Genomic DNA, 21,519 nt, shown 5'->3' on the forward strand with positions numbered 1-21,519 from the left:
TTTTATCGTTACGAGTTCGTTACCATTATCTCTCTAATGATAAAAAAAAACCCTGAGCACTATATAAAACATTTTAGTCATGAAGAACAGATGGAGAGATGACGCAATTTCGTAAAAGCGCCTGATATTTTACATGTCCGTATTTTATAAAAAACAATAAAGTATCATGATCCTGTTTGCCACCTTACGTTATAACTTTTATATTGTGCTCTGTTTGTTTCTATATTTTTTGTTAAAACGGCTATATTTTTAATTAAAATGTGATAAACAGTCTTTATTTCGCAGGAGATTTTACTGCAAACGTTATTAAATTATTTTTGTAAATATTATGATTGTTACGATTACTATTTCATATTATAAAAATTTATCGATGCTAATATTGACTTATTAGAGACTATATATATATATTATATATATACTTATATATACTTATTAGAGACTTATATTGACTATATATTAGATATTATTGACCTATATATAAATTCTGTGAGATGAGATTATAGATATCATTTTCATAGATATCTTATTTAGATTCTTCTTATCTTTAACAAGATTGGTGAATCCGCATTGAAATTCTTAATCGGGAAGAATTAATTGTGTAAAATCACTAAAATAAATATTTTCTATTTTAAGATTAAACTTTTGATAATAAAAATTTTCTTCCAAATTGAAACAAATCGAACAAATTTGTTTATAAAATTTTATTATTCTTTCTAAGTGTCTTGATCGCGAAAACAATTTTATCGATTTTTTTTAACCGTTTCGAAACGTATCTTTTTTCGGAAGTTACATCTATGTTTTATAAAGTTTCTATTTGCAACTTTATTGCAAATTCCAAATGTCAGTCATAATAGATATATCAAAAGTTATAGTTTTCCAACGTCGTGTTTAAGAAAAGACCTAAGAAATCTTAGAAGAGTAATATATGTCGTCATATTATCAATGATATAAATCAAGGATCATCAAATATGGACATGTATAATTAATGTCATGCTAAGAAGGTAACGCGAGCGGAATTTTGAATCGTGATTCTTGGGGAATAAAAGACAGGTGAGACAAAAGAGAAAGATTCTCCAGCGACGTCGTACGAGTCTCTTCGACACTGCAAAATGCCATTTCTCGCCAGGCTTAATTGGCGTCGCGGAATAACTCCCATGAGACGTCATTGTTATTATGAAGCTCGCTGTTCGCGAGCTCGTGCTCTCGTGTGGCTCGAGTGAACGCCTGCCTAGGAGCCACGTCACTTTGCTTTAACGACTCCACACGGATCCCACGACCGATTGTGAGTAAACTATACAGACGACCGAAATTCGTCTACCTAAATGCGCTAAAGTGAACTTTTATGGGATATTCGTGAATGCTTCGCGGAACGTTAAATTAGGGTTAATCTCGTTAGCGCCGTATCTCCGATAAAAACGTCGCGACGTTCAACACACTTTTTTTTTTTTTACGAACGTCGTATGGTAGAGCTATATAGATCTGGAGAATATAATTAACACATTTAGCGCCGACGATAACTCCGTAGTTTCGCTTGCAGAGTCTGTGCTAATGGTTTGCTGCAACCACGCGAAAAGCAAGAGAAGAAAACGGCCAATAGCGAATACGTATAAATTTCGAAATTTTATTACAGTCGAATAAAAAATTACATGAAAAGAGGACGTTCGAAGAAACCTAATTCCGGTTCGAATCTTCGTTTTATATTACATTAAAGCTGCGATTATTTAAAAAGGAATTTCTTTATTATTCATATAGATGTATAAATTATTTTATTTTTTATGCGTATTTTATATTGGAAAATATAAGGTAGAAAGATTAACACGGAGAAACTCTCTCTTCTGAACATGCGACATTTTAATGTTTGCAGAGTGGAAAGCTCAGCGCTGCAATTGGTGTGCCCGCTGGATTCTCGTCCGGTGCAGCTAATCTTCCGAGGATTACAGGTGGTCAAGGAGAAACGAGCGCTCCTTCGAGATGTTTCGGGAGTCGTCAAGCCGGGAGAATTACTGGCCGTCATGGGCCCTTCAGGTACGGACCATCTCTTGTACCAGCTGATTTCGCATATTAAATCTCGTGACACGCATAACATCTCAACCGTGTTACCACCTATATTTAATAATCATATAATTTTTTCTCACTTTGTTGGATTATATATTTTAAATATCTATTTAATTATCTATTTAAATATTTAGAATATTATAAATGTGCGTTTAAATACATTTTTTAAAATATGAATAGTTCATTGGGCAAACAAATGGGATGAACAAATACGTAATAAATTGTACGTTATATTTGTTTGGGTATAAAAGCCGATGCGTTAAAATTAATTAACAACAGCATGAGTGTTGTATAAATTTAACGCATATATCCAAAGCTAAATTTTCGTGTATAAATTTGCATACATATATTTCGTGTCTATTAGAATGTTAATTGTGCAATGGATGCAATATGTAGTTTCGAATTTATAATTTATACTAATATATTCCTGCAGCGATTCTATCTTTTTTATCTCGCCTTATCCTTGCAAGGGTATATAATATAATTACGAATATTTTTCTATACTTCACGTTGTTTCTCGCGAATTTTAATCGCGCGATGTTGCGTGGACGTCGCATGGAATTAAATCTGCATTTCTATCTTTAACCGCTTTTATGCGCACAGCAGTGAAATATGTACCAGCCGGCAATTTCATCCGACTGGAATATTTATCGTTACACGGTGAGAAAGTCTGTTCGCGATCGTTTTCGATGCATCGTGCGTATGCGTCACACGTGCGTTTATAAGAAATTTCTCAATCTTAATGATACATTTCGTTAATTAAATTTCGGCGTTACTTTTCTAACGCGAAGGATAAAACTGAGACTATGTCGGTACCTGAAAATTTATGATTTCGAGCGTGAAAATTCGAACAATGTAGAGCTGCTAGAAATTTAAAAATATGACACAAAAACTAGGCAAAAAAATCTCTCTTTCATTGGGATATAAAATATATGTATCGTAGAGATATAAAATATGTGTATCGTAACTCACATCCACATTAATCAAGAATATTTTGTCTAAGTTATACGACTTTACATAATAATTTCTTGTAACTCATGTACAAATAATGTTTAACATGACGCGACGCGTGAAAGATATATTCGCTGAAACATAACGATGCTTATACGAAGGCGCTAAATTTTTGTCTGGCATATTTGTTACGCAGGCTGTGGTAAAACAACACTGCTGAACTGTTTGTCCGGCCGTGTTGGCTTGGACGGCGGTGAGATTTGGTTGAATCGCGAGAGGCTCACCAAACGATGGCGCAGAAGAATCTGTTATGTGCAACAGCAGGACGTTTTTTTTCCCGATCTCACCTTACGACAGACACTCGAGGTAACGATAAGATAAATTGATATTATGATGAGCAAACTTAACACATTCGATACACGGTTATTTCAAACCTTTAAGGATCAAATTTTGATTTCGCTTCTTTATAGATTTAATCTTAATAGATATAAATAATTTGATATAGAATTTAATATATAGATAATATAATAATATAATATAATATAATATAGATAATGATATGTAGATAATAGATTTAATATATAATTTAATATATAAATTTAATGTAATCTATTGTAAATTCAAAGACCTTTAAGTTGAATTTTTAATTTGTGCCAGATAATTTATTTGTATACATCCAAAAATTTAGAACAGACGTACGATATAAAAATTAATGCAAGTATGCGCAAAACTGCATCATTTGAGACGGGACAATCGCTGTGGATGCATTTCCTATACTCGTATCACGAAATAAGAGACAAAACGATCTATGGAATAAGAGGCACAACGATCATAGATTTCCTCATTTTCCTCGAAAATACAGGCACCAGGCGTGTGCCAAGACAGTCGCGCGCCTTTCACTCGATATTCATCACGACCCACGCGTGCACGGTAGGCGGGAATTAGGAGGACACCCTGCGCGCAAAGATCGCGGAGAATGCAAATGCGGGCTAGAAGCCAACGCGCTCCGTCGCCGTTGCACTTGGGGGATTTAAGAGGCCTCGTGGAAAATGGACGCGGACAAATATGTGCTTTGTCGTTTAGTCACTAATTGAATAAATGTGTCGGTAGATGCGCGCGTGCGTGTACGTGTGCGTGTATGATGTGTAATACGCGCGAGCGCGGGTACATCGAGAAGAAAGGAATCGCGTAACAAGCTGGCACATGACTTTTTCTGCTTGTGAGGAAAAATATATATTTGATATTTTTTAGTTTATATTTTTCGTGGCGTTTGAAACTCTTTTTCTATTTTTAACCGCGTATGAATTGAAAATATATAATAAAATAATAGAAATATATAGAAAATATAATAGAAATATAGAAATATAGCAAAATTGAAAATATGACGAAAAAGTATATAATATGATTATTTCTCAATAATTCTGACGATATAATTAGAGATTGTGTACAATAAAATAATTGGTGATTTTTGAGATAATCACAATAATCATTATACAATTAATTATGTTACAAGTAGATTCAAAAGGATAATTAATATTAAAATAAAAGATGAATAGATAAATGTATTTGTTCTATACTGACACGCTTGTAAAGATATCTCTAAGAATATATTATTCTGCAAAGTTTAAAATGTTTTAATTTTTAATATTTTATATTTAATTTCTCTAATACACAAAAATAAAAAAAAAACATGAAGAAAAGAAAGATTAATGAATAACACAAAATTTAACGAAATGCGAGATTTATTTTTTCATCGCCATCGCGCAGCCACTTAATCAAGAGCCAACATTAAGTTAAATGGACCCATTGATCGATGATTAAAAGAGACAAAACTCCTATCTCTCGGCTCATTAAAGTCGCATACGATAGGTACAAAGAGAGAGAACGAGAGAGGAGCGTGTCACGTGCGGCGCCCACTCACGTACCCACCTATCTGTACTCTATCTACCTACGCGGCACGCGCGTGTCACACGCGGAACGCGGCGACAAGGGGCTTGCTCTCGCAACGAACTGTCGTCGTGTCGTCGTTCGTCTAGTCGCGACCCGTTAGCGGGACATCAGGGGGACACGGGCCAGCGGTGCCGGGAGAGCAAGGACCGTATCTCGCGATGACGTCATAACTCGGTCAGTGAACCGCCAAGCTCGCGACGTGCGTCTTACGGTTTCAGAAACATTTGGCGCCGCCTCTCACGCACGCACGCACGCATACCGCACGCGTGTGGAACGGCACGTCTCTCGATGCGGTGCTCGCGCGGCCCGCTTCTTTCAACGGGATGACACTTTCTCTCCCGCAGCCTCTCCTCTCCCAGGAGGACTTCTTTCCCGACCGCTTCCTCTCTCTTTCCGCGCGCCGGTTTCGCTTCTATTATCTAGTCGCGAGCAACACGTTCTGTACTTGACGGAGGATCTGGAGTCTTGAACATCAATCTGATTTTACGCTCAACCTTTAACCCGAAATAATCGAGAGACAGATTGCCCTGTTCCTGCTAAAGTTGCGAGGTTCTCTATTCAAACACTTCATCATAATTTATGATATTTTATTTAATATTCAATTTAATCCGATACGTGCGACATATAAATTATAAATATTAATTATTAGATAAGTTAAAGAAGTTGATTGAAATTCAGTTAAAAAAAAGATAAAATCGTGCTGTTTATTTATATCTGTAAAGATTGATTGTTAAAGATTCTAAAAATAGATAAACCGGAGGAGACCGGAAGAGGTCTCGCGGTCCAGTTCTATAGCCGGGTGTATTGTAGCGTTATCTTTATTTAGACATAACTGGTGTTCTCAGAGAGTATAATATCATCGGCCGCACTTTCTCTCTCCGCATAACGGGCCCGCTTGTGTAACGGCACGAGGAGAATGAACGTTGAGAAACGGCATGTCGTCGTCGCCGGGTCTCTATATCCGTACATGCCGTTGATCCACAACATCATCGTACCAAATTCCGATGACACATTTTTCAACGGATTTAGAATTGACGTTAGCTTAGCGAGGAAGGTTTTTTTTCTCTCCAATTTTTTCGTACTTTTATACAACTTTAATAATTTTTGTAATTAATTGTCTGTGACACTTCTTAAGAGTTTGCCAAAATTACATTTTATACATGTAAATTTATACACCATTAATTTACTTATATTAATATAATTTTATATTAATATTACTTATATCTCATGTTTATATAAATTTTAGACAAATTTAATCACGGGGTTAGTGCTCTGAAAAATAATCAATAGAGACAATATTTTATTATCAAGTGATTTCGGATTAAAAATAAATCAAATTGAATAATACAATTGATTTATCGAAGAAATATACGTTAAGACATGAAAAATTTACAGTAAGATTAATGAAGATAGATTGTTATTTGAAAAGGAAGAACGTAATTTGTTGTATGAAAAAATAGAAACTATATCATATTACCAATATATTTTCTGGTAACTTGATTTATTACTTAATTGTGAAGAAGACAGCAAATTTTGAGAAAGGTCACAAATTATCTAAATGGATCATTTCTTCGTAAGATTTCGCATCTTCTCTTCGACGCTAGAGTAGAAAAATTTCATGAGCTTCAAAGGGCCTTAAATTACCTTGAGATAATTATCACAGTACCTGCGATAATACTTATCCACCTTAAGCACTTAGCGCTCATCGACTAGTATTCTGGAATTAACGAATCACCAGACGTCCTTCCGAGGTAAAAACAGCCAGCGGTTTCGTAATTGATGCGTCATCGTAATTGACTTAACGATCAGATTATGACGGGCGCGCGCTCCCCACCTCCCCCTTTCCCCTCCTTCCCCCTGCAACCCCCATGTAGAGCCGGGTAATAATAGTACAAAGTGGCCTGGATATATTACGAAACGGAAATGCATCCACACAGACACACACACGTACGCGTCTCGCGGTGCAGTTTTGTTTACGTTGCCGTTTAACGCGCGCACGCGGCCCGTCAGAGCGCGTAAAGCGGGCCGCGTGCGTGCGTGCGTGCGTGCGCTCGCGATTTTTAAGCCGCGCGCACGCGAGGTGTACGAGACGATCACGAGTAGGTACGCGCTCCTCGCGTGTACGTCGCGAAGTTTGGCCCTCGTGCTCGCCCTGCGTCTCTCACGCGCAATTCGCAATTTTGCAGTACCAGGCGAGGCTGAGGCTCCCGGACACGCTTTCACACTCGCAGAAGATGCAGTGCGTGGACCATATCATCGAGGTCCTCGACCTCGCGGCCTGCCAAGACACCAGTGAGTACGCGACGGCGCCCCCGTAAAGCCGGGAGATCGATGTCCGAGATGTGCGCGGGTGTTTTTAGACGCACGACGGGTGGCGCGATTCGGACTCGCGATCCGAAGATTTCACCCGATCGTATAATTCCCGGCCGGAGTCGTAAAGGCGCGTTTTGCACGCGTGCGTACGCGCTGTAAACAATCGCGGTCTTTTGCAAATGTTAGAAGCTATTCGTTATTCCTAGGATCTAAACGGCTCGCTCCAACTGGAAAGCTTCGCGTCTTTCTGCGATGTACGATGGAAATCGATTTAACCCCGATTTTCGCGGGTTTATGTTCGTTAAGAAAGAATACATGAGAAGCGAAGTCATCGCTTTCATATCATTGTCTTTCACTCAATCTTTTGATTGTTTAGATAAATTAAATGCGTTTATAATTCGAGATTAATCTCATCAAGCTTATCTATCAGGAAAACCATCTTAATCAATGACTATTATTAGAATTTCATTGTTTCCGGGAAACTGCAAATAACTATAAATACACAGAAAAAAATAAGTGTCAAATTAAAACTTATATACTTAAATTAACGCGTTCATTGTTTCGTATATACAACAATTTATAATCTTCTTAGAAGAATTTAATAATTTTAAATTTTAATAATATTATAGTCTTATTTTAATATTATAATTGTCATCTCAAGAATATATAATTATTTAATTCTACTTTAAGAAAATTATTTCTCTTCTATTCAAGAAAATTAAATTTTAAATCATAAGAATATATTTTTCTCGATTGAACTGTATAAAATGGCTTCATTCAAGTAAGCAATTATTCAAGCAATTATATTTTTCTTTAATTAACGCAATATAATCTCATTTCAAGATTTCCATATTAAAATTAAATATATGTTCAACACTTTTTTTCCGTGTATCGATAATTCTTTATTTGGTTTGATATAGAAATATGCAAATAATAGAAATTAATTACGTTAATCTCCGTTGTTGCAAGCAGTTTTTATCATGATCATAATTACTTGTCTAGTTTAGCATTTTAATTAACATTTTTCACGATCGAGTATATCAAATTATCGCACGAATAATCACGTATGCGCTAAACAACACACGGGCAAGGTGCAATATACATGCAAGCTTTATATTGTGAGATTTTCAAAATAATAATCCATGTTTCGTTAACGAAGAAATTTAATTCGATATTATTTTTTTAAATATTTAATCCATAAATTAAACTTTTAATCGACAAAAATAAAATTCACCTTTCGAGAGTCAGGGTAACTCTCTAAATTTTACTTTTTATAAATATCTTTTTTTATACGAATTAATTATTGAACTTGTTAGCATCTTATTATTCATGTTGAAATAAAAATCGATCGTGCGAATAAATCGCGAGAAATCCTACCCGCATAATGTTCCAGACGTGGATTTCGAGGCTATCCTGTATCGCTTCGCTCAGCTACGTCGAAGCTGAATGTAGCGGAAGCGCGGTGACATTTTCCGGAATACAAACGAGGGAAAGTACGGACGCGTATCTCTCTACGAAGTGCCGGACTCATTGTTGGCCGTTGATAAACTGTTTCCTCGATCGTTAACCCCCGAGCTTCGCGAACGCCTCGGCCGCGTGACGTAAAATATTGTACATACGCATACATACAGACATGTACACGCGCAATTATACGTACGTTTCTCTTTCTGTAACCCGAAGGCGTGAGCAACCGACGCCGACGATGAAGTTAATAATTTACCACGCGTCGGAGATCACGCGCCCGCGTCTCATTAGTTCCAGCTGGTGTTGGCAAATTCGAATATTGACACTGGAATATCGAACGCCAACGCTGCCGATTCGACGGGGAACCATTATTTTTATCGTGGATTTTTCACCGAAACCCCCGATGCTCGTAATTCTGTTATTCGCGAATGTAGAATCGTAAATACGACTTTGGCGGTTTTGTTCGATATATGCTACATATGTATCCTGAAAGAAAGGGTATTTAAAGGTATTTAAAGAATTTATGGGATACATATATGCTATAAATTATTTAAATGCCCTTGTTTTCTGCTTGGATAATTGTGCTTACATTTTTAATATCTCTCGCGTGATAAATTCCTATTTTTTATACCGGTATACATATAATATTATTTCCGAATTATTAGTTACATGGCTATGCAGATATTGTGACATGATAGTATAATTGTTGACATGATAGTATAATTGCATTACAAATTAGGAAATGATACATTAATTTCACACGGAAATATTTAAAACGCGATTATGCCTATGTATCTTTAATAGATATTATGAACGTTATTTTATATAAGAATTTTTTCTCGTAATATTTGATTATAATTTTTTTCGCTAATGTATATATACAGATTAATATGATATCTCTTTTGTATAGTTATTGGAGATTACACAAAGCGAGGACTTTCTGGTGGTGAAAAGAAGAGGACGAGTATAGCCTGTGAATTACTCACAAATCCATCATTAATGCTACTTGATGTAAGTTTTTTTACGTATATTTTTCTTCGTAAGGTGCATGTATTTTAAACTTACATTCATAATTAAAATTTAATAATATATTTATTACTAAATTAAAATAAATAATTAATTTTAGAAAAATTAATGTAATACGTTTGCGTAATATATACAATTATTTTTTTTATATATTTATTATGAAAATCTATCTTTATACATATTTTTTATCTTGTGTCGAATTTTGATTTATACGACAGTCTTAAGATCACAAATCTAACTTTAACACTAGAAAAGAATCTAACTTGTAAAATTTGTTCAATCCCTTCTGATAATCTATTTAAAATTCCACGTGGAGAAACTGTAAGATAGACGATTCTTAGAATGAAATATGTACTTGTGAAATTATAGATCTATAAATCTCATGATTTACATCGAAAAAGAATCAAAATATTCAACCAAAGATTTCCAAATTCAAGATTCTCCACTCACGATAAGAACGTAAATTATCAAACGAAAAATATGTAGAAACGTGAATGCGCAGAGAGCTAAAAATCCGTAGAACGAAAATGTATAAATTTAATGATTTAAAAAGAAGAAAAGTGTGAACACAAGTAAAGAGTTTAATATATGTTCGAAACAAAAGAGTATATATAGAAAAATTACTTAAGATATATTTTTGACATTGCGTAAATTAAATATAAAATAATATATTAAATAATAGAAGAAAGAGATATAAGTAACGTGAATTAATTTCTCATGAAAGATATAAATAACGTGAATTAATTTCTCATGAAAGTTTACTCAAAAGGAAAAATTATAAAAAACATTTCAATATTACATTTCAATATTATGTTCCCTAATTTATAAAATCTCTCATTGCATTTCAGGAACCCACGAGCGGACTCGACTCGCACTCGGCCCAGGCATTGATCTCGCGGTTAAAGAAGTATGCCGAGCAGGAGGGTAAGAGCATCGTGGTGACGGTACACCAACCTAGTTCCAGGATGTTCCATAGTTTCAGTAAGCTTCTCCTACTGAGTCGCGGTCAGATAGCATACTACGGTTCGACGACGAATGTCGGCAGATTCTTCCTTACGATAGGGCTTACGTTGCTGCCAAATTATAACCCCGCAGACTTTATTCGTAAGTACATTTCACTAATATCAAATCTGACTTTGAAATTTTATTCATGAATGTTATGATATTTGATAAATGTGATTGTCTTGCATTTTCATTTTTCTCTCAATTTCAACTTATGACCTTTAAATATAAATTCCTTATGCATATCACTGATGAAAAATATGTATGTCTAAGAGGAATATAGATACTGTCTAGGATAATAAGATTTCTGATAATCGTATGATTTTATATATGTATTTAATATTTATATTAATATTTTTAAGATTTATTTCATATTAATGTTTATACATATTTATTAATATTTGTATATTAATATTTATATAAATAGGATGCAAGTTAAATATAATATTTTTCGATATTACGAAAAATTTATTAAGACATATAAATAACATGAAATCATATGTTTACAATGTTCCAAAATATAAACATCACATTTCGTTTTTTAAATAAATGATTTCCGAATTATGCTTATGAACGAATATATGAGGGAAAGAGAGATTACAATTATACATTGATCTTTTGAAATAATTATTTCGTATTGACGGAATACATATAGTACTGCAGGGACTGGAACAGATGGCTGTTCCCGTGAAAATTCGCGAGATCACCTACATCTCACAGCGAAACATTGTACGAAACACTTGTTTTAGTGGAACAAATAAAGGGGCCGGAGGAAGTTCGAGAGCGCATCGTTGCCGCGGCGAGAACTGCAAGACAGGGACCTGACTGCCCACCGGAACTTCGTCCGGAGTATAATCCCAGCCAACATCCGCTCTGCGACCATCTCATCCAATACGAGCACATCAGCCACAACGGTATTATATAGTATGCAGCCGCCCCACGATATACGTATTTATATGTATGCACACCTAGACCTTCCTCCGACCGCAGGCGGATACCGTTGCGGTTCCAATGTACCCACTTAAAAACGCGTACTTGCAACGATCGAATATCTCGCGAACGCTGAATATATGCCCGCATTATAAATTGTCAAGACAAACAGTTTTAAGCTGATGTCTTTAGTCTTTAACTCACTACGCTGCAACAGACAACTCCTTGAGAATTATTGTTTTTTTTTTTTCATTCTTGAGATGGAATAAATACACATTGATAATTTAAAATTATTTCGCATTTTCTCTTTTCATGAGATATATATTAATAAAATAATGAACGAAGAAAAAGAAAAATATGATTATTTCAGGGACATCGAGATCAATTTTTAAACGAAAATAACATTTAATAAATTAAATTAAGTGAAATATTTTTATAATTATATTTAACATTAAACATAAATAGTCGTCAAAACTGCTAAAAATAAACAGAATATTTAGGACAATGTATGTAATTTCTCTTTAATCTTCCAATCTTTCGATCTCATTAAAAAATTACAAGATCAAAATTTTTTATACTTTATATATAACTGACATTTATTTGAGCGCTTGTTTCCGGTTTTTTTAGGTTTCTTAAATAATAATGTTATATGTTGTCCTCCTTAAAATCAGACATGATATAATAAAAGAGATCATTTAAAATCTAAAAGAACGACAAAAATAAATAATTCATTATAATAATATTTATGCACAATATTCAAACATTTTATTAATGAATTATGTAAACGAATTAAATCCGTTAGTTAAATATTTAAAAACATATATTGCAATAAAATAAACGAAAGAAATAATATGCACTTTAGAGAAATATTAGTGAAATAATTGTCACACAGAAATTTTTTCTCCTTTCATTTCTACCTACTCGTGTATTTATTGATTCAACGATGCAATTCTCACAAAGCTATCCTAAACACCCATTTCTCCGATGCTTTACAGTGAAGGAAGACGAAGGCCGTACGCTATGGTTGGATACACAAAGCCACGCCAGCAGCAGCGCGAGTTCTGCTGATGACGACTATTCCTGGCAATGGCCCACCAGCTTCTGGTCGCAGTTCAAAGTGAGTACGCTTTGAGAATGTTTTTCAGCAATTACCGGATACAATGCCATTCTACTCGCTTAAGCGTTCTTTAACCCTGCCCGATTATAGCGATTGATATATTATTCTGTAGGGAAAGGACAAAAAGTAATAAGTGCATAATGATACACATGTCAATATAAAAAGAAATATTAATGTTAATATAAATAGTCAAAAAGCCATCTTATTTACAGAAAGAAAAATGAAATCAATTATTTTTGTTAATTTTATTTTGGACTTGCAAAATTAAAAATGTATCATATCTATGTAATTAATATCAATTTATCTCAGATTAATTACCTTATTTTTTTATCTACGTTGTAAGAAAAAAAACAAGTAGAACAAATTATATCGATATTTTTTAATAAAATTATAATTATCTTAATAATGCAAACCTATTTTGATCTTCTATTATTTATTTCTTAAATCAATATTTGTGTAGTTGAAACACTTCATTTTTTATTTTGGTCCTTATTATATATCTGTAAAACAATAAGTTTGGACATTTCAAATAACATTGTTATAGAATTATGATATTTTCTAAAGTGATTTCTTTTGATACAGAAAAAAACACGTAGACTCATTCAGGCAGACATTATAAAATCATATTATGTACTGTGAAACACAAAGAATCGAATCAATATATTATGCGTTATTCGTCGAAGGCGTCATCGATTAATGAATGCAACCAGACTAATATCGGATTACTTATTCTCTCTCGCGGTGTAGGTGGATCGCGACGTTGCCGAGAGGGAGATGAGAAAAAGGAAAGAAAAAACGTGTGCATGATGTCGCGAGAAAGAAGACCGGCCGAGTGTGCGGAGAGGAGAATTAGGTCGCGTTTGCACGATTCACCATATCCGGATAATTACCGCGACCGGTATGTCCGTTCGTAATCGAATACGCGCGCGTCGTCACTTGCATCACTTTTACTTGCGAGCGGAACCGCGCTCGTTCTTCGTGGCTTACAGTAGCGATCCATCATTTCGAGAGTCCGTTCAAGGCTTAATACACTCTGTCAGCGATATTTATCTCATAGGAATATAAATTTCCCTTTGTTCGTTAATTAGCGAATATTTTAGCACGAGTAAGCTGATCCGAAAAATAGTCTTTCGTGATGCCCGAAACACCCCACATGTATCATAATTATTGTTCGAAGAGACCTTCGCAGCCGGCATTGTGAAACTTTGCGTTCCATTTTCTCACGGACGCTGATATAATCGAGGCGCGTTCCAAAAGTATCACCTGATGGCTCATTAACATCCCGAATATCGTGTAGTACCCAGAAAATTCCGTGCTAGAGCTTCAAGAAAGAAATGCAATAATAATAGCGATCTTCCTAACTCTTGAACTGTAAAATTTTCATATTATAAAGTTTCAATTTTGCATTACACTGGTTATTATACTTAATTTTAAACTTTTTATCAACAAATCTTGTACACTTTGTATATTATACACAGCAGTTTACAAAGTTTTATAATTGCAATATTATAAATACGTATTCATAACTACATATATACATACATAATTACATATATTTATTATAAATGAAACATGATCCTTAATATCGTGTAGAATCCAGCAAATTGCATGCTGGAGCTTTAAGAAAGAAATGCTAATAAACGATATGTTCCTAATTTTTGACTGAAAAACCTTCAAGTTACAAAGTTTCAATTTTGTACACGTGATACAATAAATGCATACTTATAATATATAATTACCACGTGGTTATTATAAATAGAGAACATAATCTTCAATATAAAATACTTGTTAAAGTAAAAAAATTGCCGTGCAATTTCCAAGTAAATTAATCGCTTCGCAAGAATCTTCGTCTATTTACACAAATGAAATATTGTGCTGTTTTCAGGTATTATCGGAAAGAAATTTTCAAGAAGCACGACCGCGGATGTTGTCGCGTTTGAATTGGTTGCAAACGGTAGCCCTAGGATTACTGGCCGGGCTTTTGTGGCTGGGACTTCCCAGAACTGAAGCAGCCCTTCACGATATTCAAGGGTGGATGTTCTTCAGCACCACATACTGGATGCTTTTTGCACATTTTGGAGCACTCTCTAGCTGTGAGTTGAATTTAATTTAATTCTCATTTGCGTAATTAAAATTCCGATTCAAAAAGGATCAAGTGCCCATTGTGGCGAGAAACTAGACTGATTATCTCGATTGAATATCTGCATTAATGTGATACTTGAATAAAACGCAATTAAATTTGTGGCAAACCAGCTAAATAAATTTTAGTGGCCAACTCTTAATGAAAATTATAATTATGTTATATTTTTCATATCAACAATATTAAAACATTTTTTTTTATTTGCGAATTCAACTCGAAGCGCATATTATATATTATTTAAAAGCTTTTTTTCTAGCTAAAGTTTATATTTTTTCTCAAAAATTTTTGATTAAATTTGACTCCAAAGAGAATTAATTCGAGACTTGGTTGCCCCAAAATATCTATTAAAAATTAAAAAGCTACAAGAAATGATAATCTACTTTGATATTCTTAAATTTTAATTTATCTATCTCATATGATTCTTGATATCATTGAGAGTTTACGCGATAGGCTAATAATATTTGCGGAAACGCAAATATATAAACGTCCAGCTTTGCTCGTGAAAGCATCACGCAAGCATGCAAAAGTAGATGAAACTGATAGGCTAATTGGACCACAACGTAACGTTCAATTAGCCATTCAATGAGGTTTACTTTTTATCGCAAAGATTTTCAAAGGATCAAAGAATGTTAGCATGTGGGACATACTATGACCTGCTACGTATCCGATAATGAAGGTCCTTAAACTTGCGCCTCTAATAGCTAGCATGTCAGAACGTGACAAACTCCCTGCAGGCATGTTGAGCCGACTTGATCGATAGAAGTTATTAACTAGAAGTTATTAACGAGTGTTAAAGTTGACGGGAGAAAGAGAAAGAATTAATAAGAGTAACAATAATTATACGATTCGTTAACGTAATTTTAAAACTATAATCTACTATCTACTATCTACTATCTAACTATCTATTAGATCTCTATTAGATCTCTTATCTAATTAGAGAGACGATATATATTTTATTATCTTGCTTTTAGTATTTTGCTATTATCAATAACTTGATCGTTTCTTTTAATTTGTAATTTTATATATCATCCCCTTTCTTTCTCAACAAATTATAAACTTTCAACATATTAAGAATTGAAAAATTGATTGAAAATAATGAAAATATTGCAAATTAATTTTACAAAATTAATATGAAAATGTTATATAAAATTTGAAGTTATAGTCTTATGTAAAATTCATTAAATTTAATATTAATTATTGAAAAATTTGATTAGAAAATTATTTTATTTATAAGACTTTTCATAATTAAAATATTAGTATCATGATTGCACTCTAGGTACAATCGTGCAACAGATACCTTTCATGTGCATCCAAAATTAAAAATAATAAAGAATAAAAATAAATAAATAAAACAATTAAAAATAAATTTCCTCAAAAAATTATCATATTTAGATGCTTTCACGATATATAATTTGTAACAATAACATTCATAAGATTCCCTTCCAAGTCATGAAATAGTACCAATCGCTCTCATTGCGAAGAAGAAGACGCCGATCTGTAAAATAACACAAAATGAAACATTGGGAGAAAAACACGCGCACATTTGTTATCATCTGTCACGACGGCTCGCGTAATTTATGAATGCTCCGAGAAGGAGCACGTAACACGCGGATTGCGATCGCTTTATAGTCTCTTATCCCGCGGGAAGCGAAAGCGTTAGAGCGCGCGGCGCGCTCCTGACGAGCTGTAAAACCGATTTTAGCATCACCTCCGGCCTGCCGTAAGCGGCTCTTCACGGTGCCTTCCCCTCCGCCCCTCTCGTGCGGGGATAATTCTGAAAATAACGCGCACGGGACGATGACGATTTTCCAGTTCCCCCGGAGCGCGAGGTGATCAACAAGGAGCGCCTGTCAGGATCCTATCGGCTCTCGGCCTATTACCTAGCGAAGATGGTCGGCGAGCTGCCGCTGACGATAACGCTGCCCGCAGTCTACCATATAATTAGTTATCCGATGTTGGGCTTCCACAATCTGGCCGTCTTCGTCACGTTGCTCGCGTTCTTACTGCTCAACACCGTGGTCGCGCAGGTACGTATTTGTCCGCCTCGCTGATGCTTAATCCGCAGGATGTAATATCGATCTTTGTGATCGTATCTTCGAGATCATCATCTGAGCAACGTCTAAAAAAGTACCATTTATATTTTATAATAAAAAGATCTCGCTTTTGTTCTCTTTTTTTTTTTGTTCGGAGAGTTTAGAGTTAAATATATCGAAATCAAGAATCTCTTGAACTTTTTTTAATCTTCACGTTTTTTTTTTCACGTGAGTGATAATTGAAAAAATCAACATGGTATTCAATCAGAACGATGAAGAAATCGTATTACGTCCTGAGAATAAACTGTACGGATATTGGAGAGATAGTAATCGATATACGTTTGCGAAATTCTATTCACACAATATCCAATATCAGAGTATCATTCGAATCGATGCGCACGAATATTGGTATTGTCATATTGGAGGCGATAGAAATGAAAAATTCGATGTAGGCCAATCCTCTTGAGTATAATTATCTTGGAATGACATAAATTTTTGCATTTTCTATATATTTTTGAATCTCAGAAATATTTATAATCTGTTGTTTCAATATGATTAGGCAGAGTATTGCTATTAAATTAATTAAAAAAAAATCTGTTATTTTAAATCATGTTTGTTTTCAAGTTTTATATATAAAATTACTTTTATACATAATTTTTTTATTAGTATTCTATATACAGTTTGTTCTGTATATTATTGCGTCTATAACCAATTCTGTTTTCTTATTTTTATAAAAAAAGAGAAAGAAAAATAGAAAGAGAAATCTGCTTATATTAACTAATATATATTTAACAAAAACAAATTTTATTTTCACATCTAAAGTCAAACATTCAAACTTAGAAAATCTGTCGGTTGCAATATTTAGCAAAAAAATTGATATAAAAAATTTCTATAAAATCTGAAATCTACATACATAATCATAAATATAAAATATCTGCTCTTCACGGTGGAATAGACATTTCATTTAAAGAAATTCGTAACAATCTTATATGAGCGTATAACCATATAAGCGTATGTATAATTATTCTTTATGCTATTGAATAATATAAACAGAGTTTTTTCAAAAACTACTGAAATTCGAAACTCGTACTAAAAATTGCAAGAGCAAATCACTAAAAGATTTATTTTCTTAATTTATTGATCTTCCACACGCTTCCAAAGTTGACATTTAAAGTTGGAACACTCTAGATATTGACTGTTCCTGAAAGCTATCGATCTGGCTAACATGAATTACTACTCTCCCATTTGATATTCGTAGCAAGCCGATTTTGTTACACTTAAGTGTTTAATTTTTCAACTTCTGTTTGCTTTGCAGAGCGTTGGATTTTTCGTGGGCGCTTGCTGCCTGGACCTGCAGGTGAGCATCACCGCGTCCGCGCTTTACACGCTGGCAACGCAACTTTTGGGCGGTTATTTGGCGACGTCGGTTCCACCATGGTTAGCATGGGCCAGATACGTCAGCATGGTGCATTACGCTTATCAGAACATGCAGATTCTCGAGTTCGGCGTCGGCGAACCGATCACGTAAGATATTTTTCGTTTATTGCCATCCGATTATCGTCAAAGTTTTGGACAAACGCAGACTGTAAAATTAATTTAAAAATTCTCTTTTTGATGAAAATATCAATGAAATATAATTTATAATTGAGTGGAACAAATTTGAGAACACAATGATTTATGTACGATATGTGTAATTTCTGAAAACAATTTTATGTTTTTTTTCTCAAGAATATTATATTGAAAATATTTTGACGAACGCAAAAAAATTAAAAAGAAAAATCGATGAAAATAGAATCATACAATGTATGAATTATTAAATTTTAATTGTGCGTCGACCAAATTGCTTTGTTCTAACAGATCGTGTTGCTATTATTAAATATATAATATGCCAAAAATGTACATAAAAGTGAAATGTAAGATTCATGTGTGTCAAACAACGGCGTACTGATAACGCATAATTTTTTGCATGACAGATGCTCGCAGCCGAGTAAATTCGCCGAGTGCAGAAACAGTACGACGATACCTGTGTCTGCGATTCTGGAAAGTCAAGGCGGGGTCAGAGGCTCCGGTCTACCACTTTGGGCGAATACGGCAGTGCTGATGGCCTTTCTGATCGTTTTCCGAACCTTGGGCTATCTTGTCCTGCGTTACTATCGTGTACCAAAATGAGCGTGTCGGGAGCCACGCAAGTAGCACGCAAATTCTCCACGCTATTCTCGCGAATCTTCAGTTTTATTATTATAGAAATATATATACATATATGTATATAGTTGTGTGCCATGTGTCTTGCTTTTATCGGGAATATAACGGCCGTATATTTCGATATCCTCTCTCGCCTCTTCAGAATTCTCTCATCGATCTGTCGAATGTCTATAAAGGTTTTTCTATCTGCCTCGTAAACGCGAGGGAGCGATGCGAATGTACGAGCATTTTTATTTTCCCTAATGGACACGTATCGAACATCACGCGACATAGAATGCGAGGTTGCGAAAGATTTGGCCAGAACTATATATATATATACATATAAATTATATTATATATGTGACTCTACACCACAATAAGAAGGGTGTGTATGTGATATGACAGAGAGACGTGCCAGCGCGTGCGCACAAATGTGAGATAGCGTGAATGAATGTGGGAGATGATCGTTGTTTGCGGCAAGAAGGGTATAATAGTAGAGAGAAATTTCGGCGCGGTGTCGCGCCGCGAAACCGACTGAAAATTTGTACGTTGGCGATGAATCTTTATACATATACATATATATATATATACATATATATATATACATATATATATATATATATATATATATATATATATACACACACATTAACGTATACGTATTATGCGTATACATACGTCAAACGATAGGATTAGATTCTTAAACCGTATTAAACATAAGCGATACCTATCACTTCTTATTTTTACTTTTATTACCGCCACAATTGTGCTACGTTAATGTTCGTTGATATCGGTAGGAGTTGTGTGTACTGCTACTGTTATTATCATTACTTACTATCTTTACTATCGAGAGACGTAATTATAGGAGATAGATGAAGGATTATGCTGCTAATTCTAAAGTTGACAAGAGAAAGACGAGAAACACACACACATACACATATACAGGATGTTTCATGTTAATTTCCTCAGGCAAATAATATTTAAATATTTCGGAAAATAATGAAAATTTGAAAAAATGTTTTAGACAAAAGTTGTGTGGTTTCGAGGAGGATATAAGATGGTGCCATTAGTTTAATCTTGAAGAGTCACCTAAAGGTCGTGTGAAGGTTAACCTTCAATTTTTTAAACGGAACCGCTTACTTTTTATTGCATATTCTTGCAGCTCATCTCGAGAGCTTTGTAAAACACTATAATATAATTAAGTTAGTTTTCATTAAATATATTTTCCGAGTTATGAGGCTTGAAATCATTTCTTAATTTTACATAAACCGTAAAATATCTAGCAAGATATTCATTTTTCGATTATCTTACCTTAATACTTACCTTAGTACTTTTGCATGCACAAAATAATAAGAGAAATCGATTGATGTAAAGAAAAAAACAGTTGTTTCTAAGAAAAAATATGTAAATTACAATTAACAATTACATATACAATTACATATTTTTTCTTAAAAATAACTATGTGTTTTCTTTACATCATTTGATTCCTCTCATTATTTTGTACATAAATGTATTAAGGTATAAGATCGAAAAATGAATATCTTGCTAGATACAGTTTATGTAAAATTAAGAAATATTTTCATAACTCGGAAAGTACTTAATGAAAACTTAATTGTAGTATTTTGGAAAGCTCTCGAGATGAGCTGCAAGAATATGCAATAAAAATAAGCGGTTCCATTAAAAAAATTGAAGGTGACCTCTTCACGCGACCTTTAAGTGACTCTTCAAGATCAAACTAATGGCACCATCTTATGTCCCCCTTGAAACCATACTACTTTTATCTGAAACATTTTTTCGAATTTTTATTATTTTCCGAAATATTTGCTTGGGGAAATTAAAATGAAACACCCTGTATATATACACATACATACATATATATACATATATACATACATATATATGCATATATATATATATATAGATATAGATATCAATATTGTTCTCAATGACTCGTATCTCGCATGGAGTACGCGTGTGCTATTCGCGCGAAGCGATAATTTCGAAAAGTTTTACACGCGTCACACCCCGCGACGAACAGGGTGGCGAAGAGAAAAGACCTTTTACGTCGATTATAAAATCTGTTTGGATTTCTGCGATATATCTTCGTGATATTGCTCGGACGCGTTGCGAGAATGGGGATCCAAAAAATTAACGAGCGGTGTAATATTCATTGTTTACTTTGTACATAGAGAGGGAAGAGCGAGAGAAAGAAAGAAAGAATTCTACGTATGTATATATCGGAATGAAATATACACATTTCAATCATATACATACATACACGAACACACTTACGTACGCATATACATTTAATGATAATGATAGTAATAATAACGATATGCTAAGTATTATTATTCCAA

The 21,519-nt window shown here is 34.1% G+C and overlaps 1 protein-coding gene across 1 annotated transcript in view; it reads left to right on the top strand.

Annotated features, from left to right (window-relative positions):
• LOC105257044 (ABC transporter G family member 9) overlaps nt 1–19,716 on the top strand; it is a 125,708-nt gene extending 105,992 nt beyond the window's left edge. Inside the window, exons 3-13 of the mRNA XM_011267390.3 lie at nt 1,865–2,025; nt 3,203–3,372; nt 7,143–7,248; nt 9,644–9,744; nt 10,608–10,863; nt 11,511–11,675; nt 12,687–12,808; nt 14,694–14,901; nt 16,761–16,975; nt 18,297–18,505; nt 18,955–19,716. Coding sequence (XP_011265692.1) covers nt 1,865–2,025; nt 3,203–3,372; nt 7,143–7,248; nt 9,644–9,744; nt 10,608–10,863; nt 11,511–11,675; nt 12,687–12,808; nt 14,694–14,901; nt 16,761–16,975; nt 18,297–18,505; nt 18,955–19,150 — 1,909 coding nt within the window. The 3' untranslated portion in view covers nt 19,151–19,716. The remainder of the gene's footprint in view (nt 1–1,864; nt 2,026–3,202; nt 3,373–7,142; nt 7,249–9,643; nt 9,745–10,607; nt 10,864–11,510; nt 11,676–12,686; nt 12,809–14,693; nt 14,902–16,760; nt 16,976–18,296; nt 18,506–18,954) is intronic.
• Nucleotides 19,717–21,519: the final 1,803 nt, after the last annotated feature.

This window comes from Camponotus floridanus, unplaced genomic scaffold (assembly GCF_003227725.1).
Source record: "Camponotus floridanus strain SB8 unplaced genomic scaffold, Cflo_v7.5 scaffold26, whole genome shotgun sequence".
Taxonomy (NCBI): domain Eukaryota; kingdom Metazoa; phylum Arthropoda; class Insecta; order Hymenoptera; family Formicidae; genus Camponotus; species Camponotus floridanus.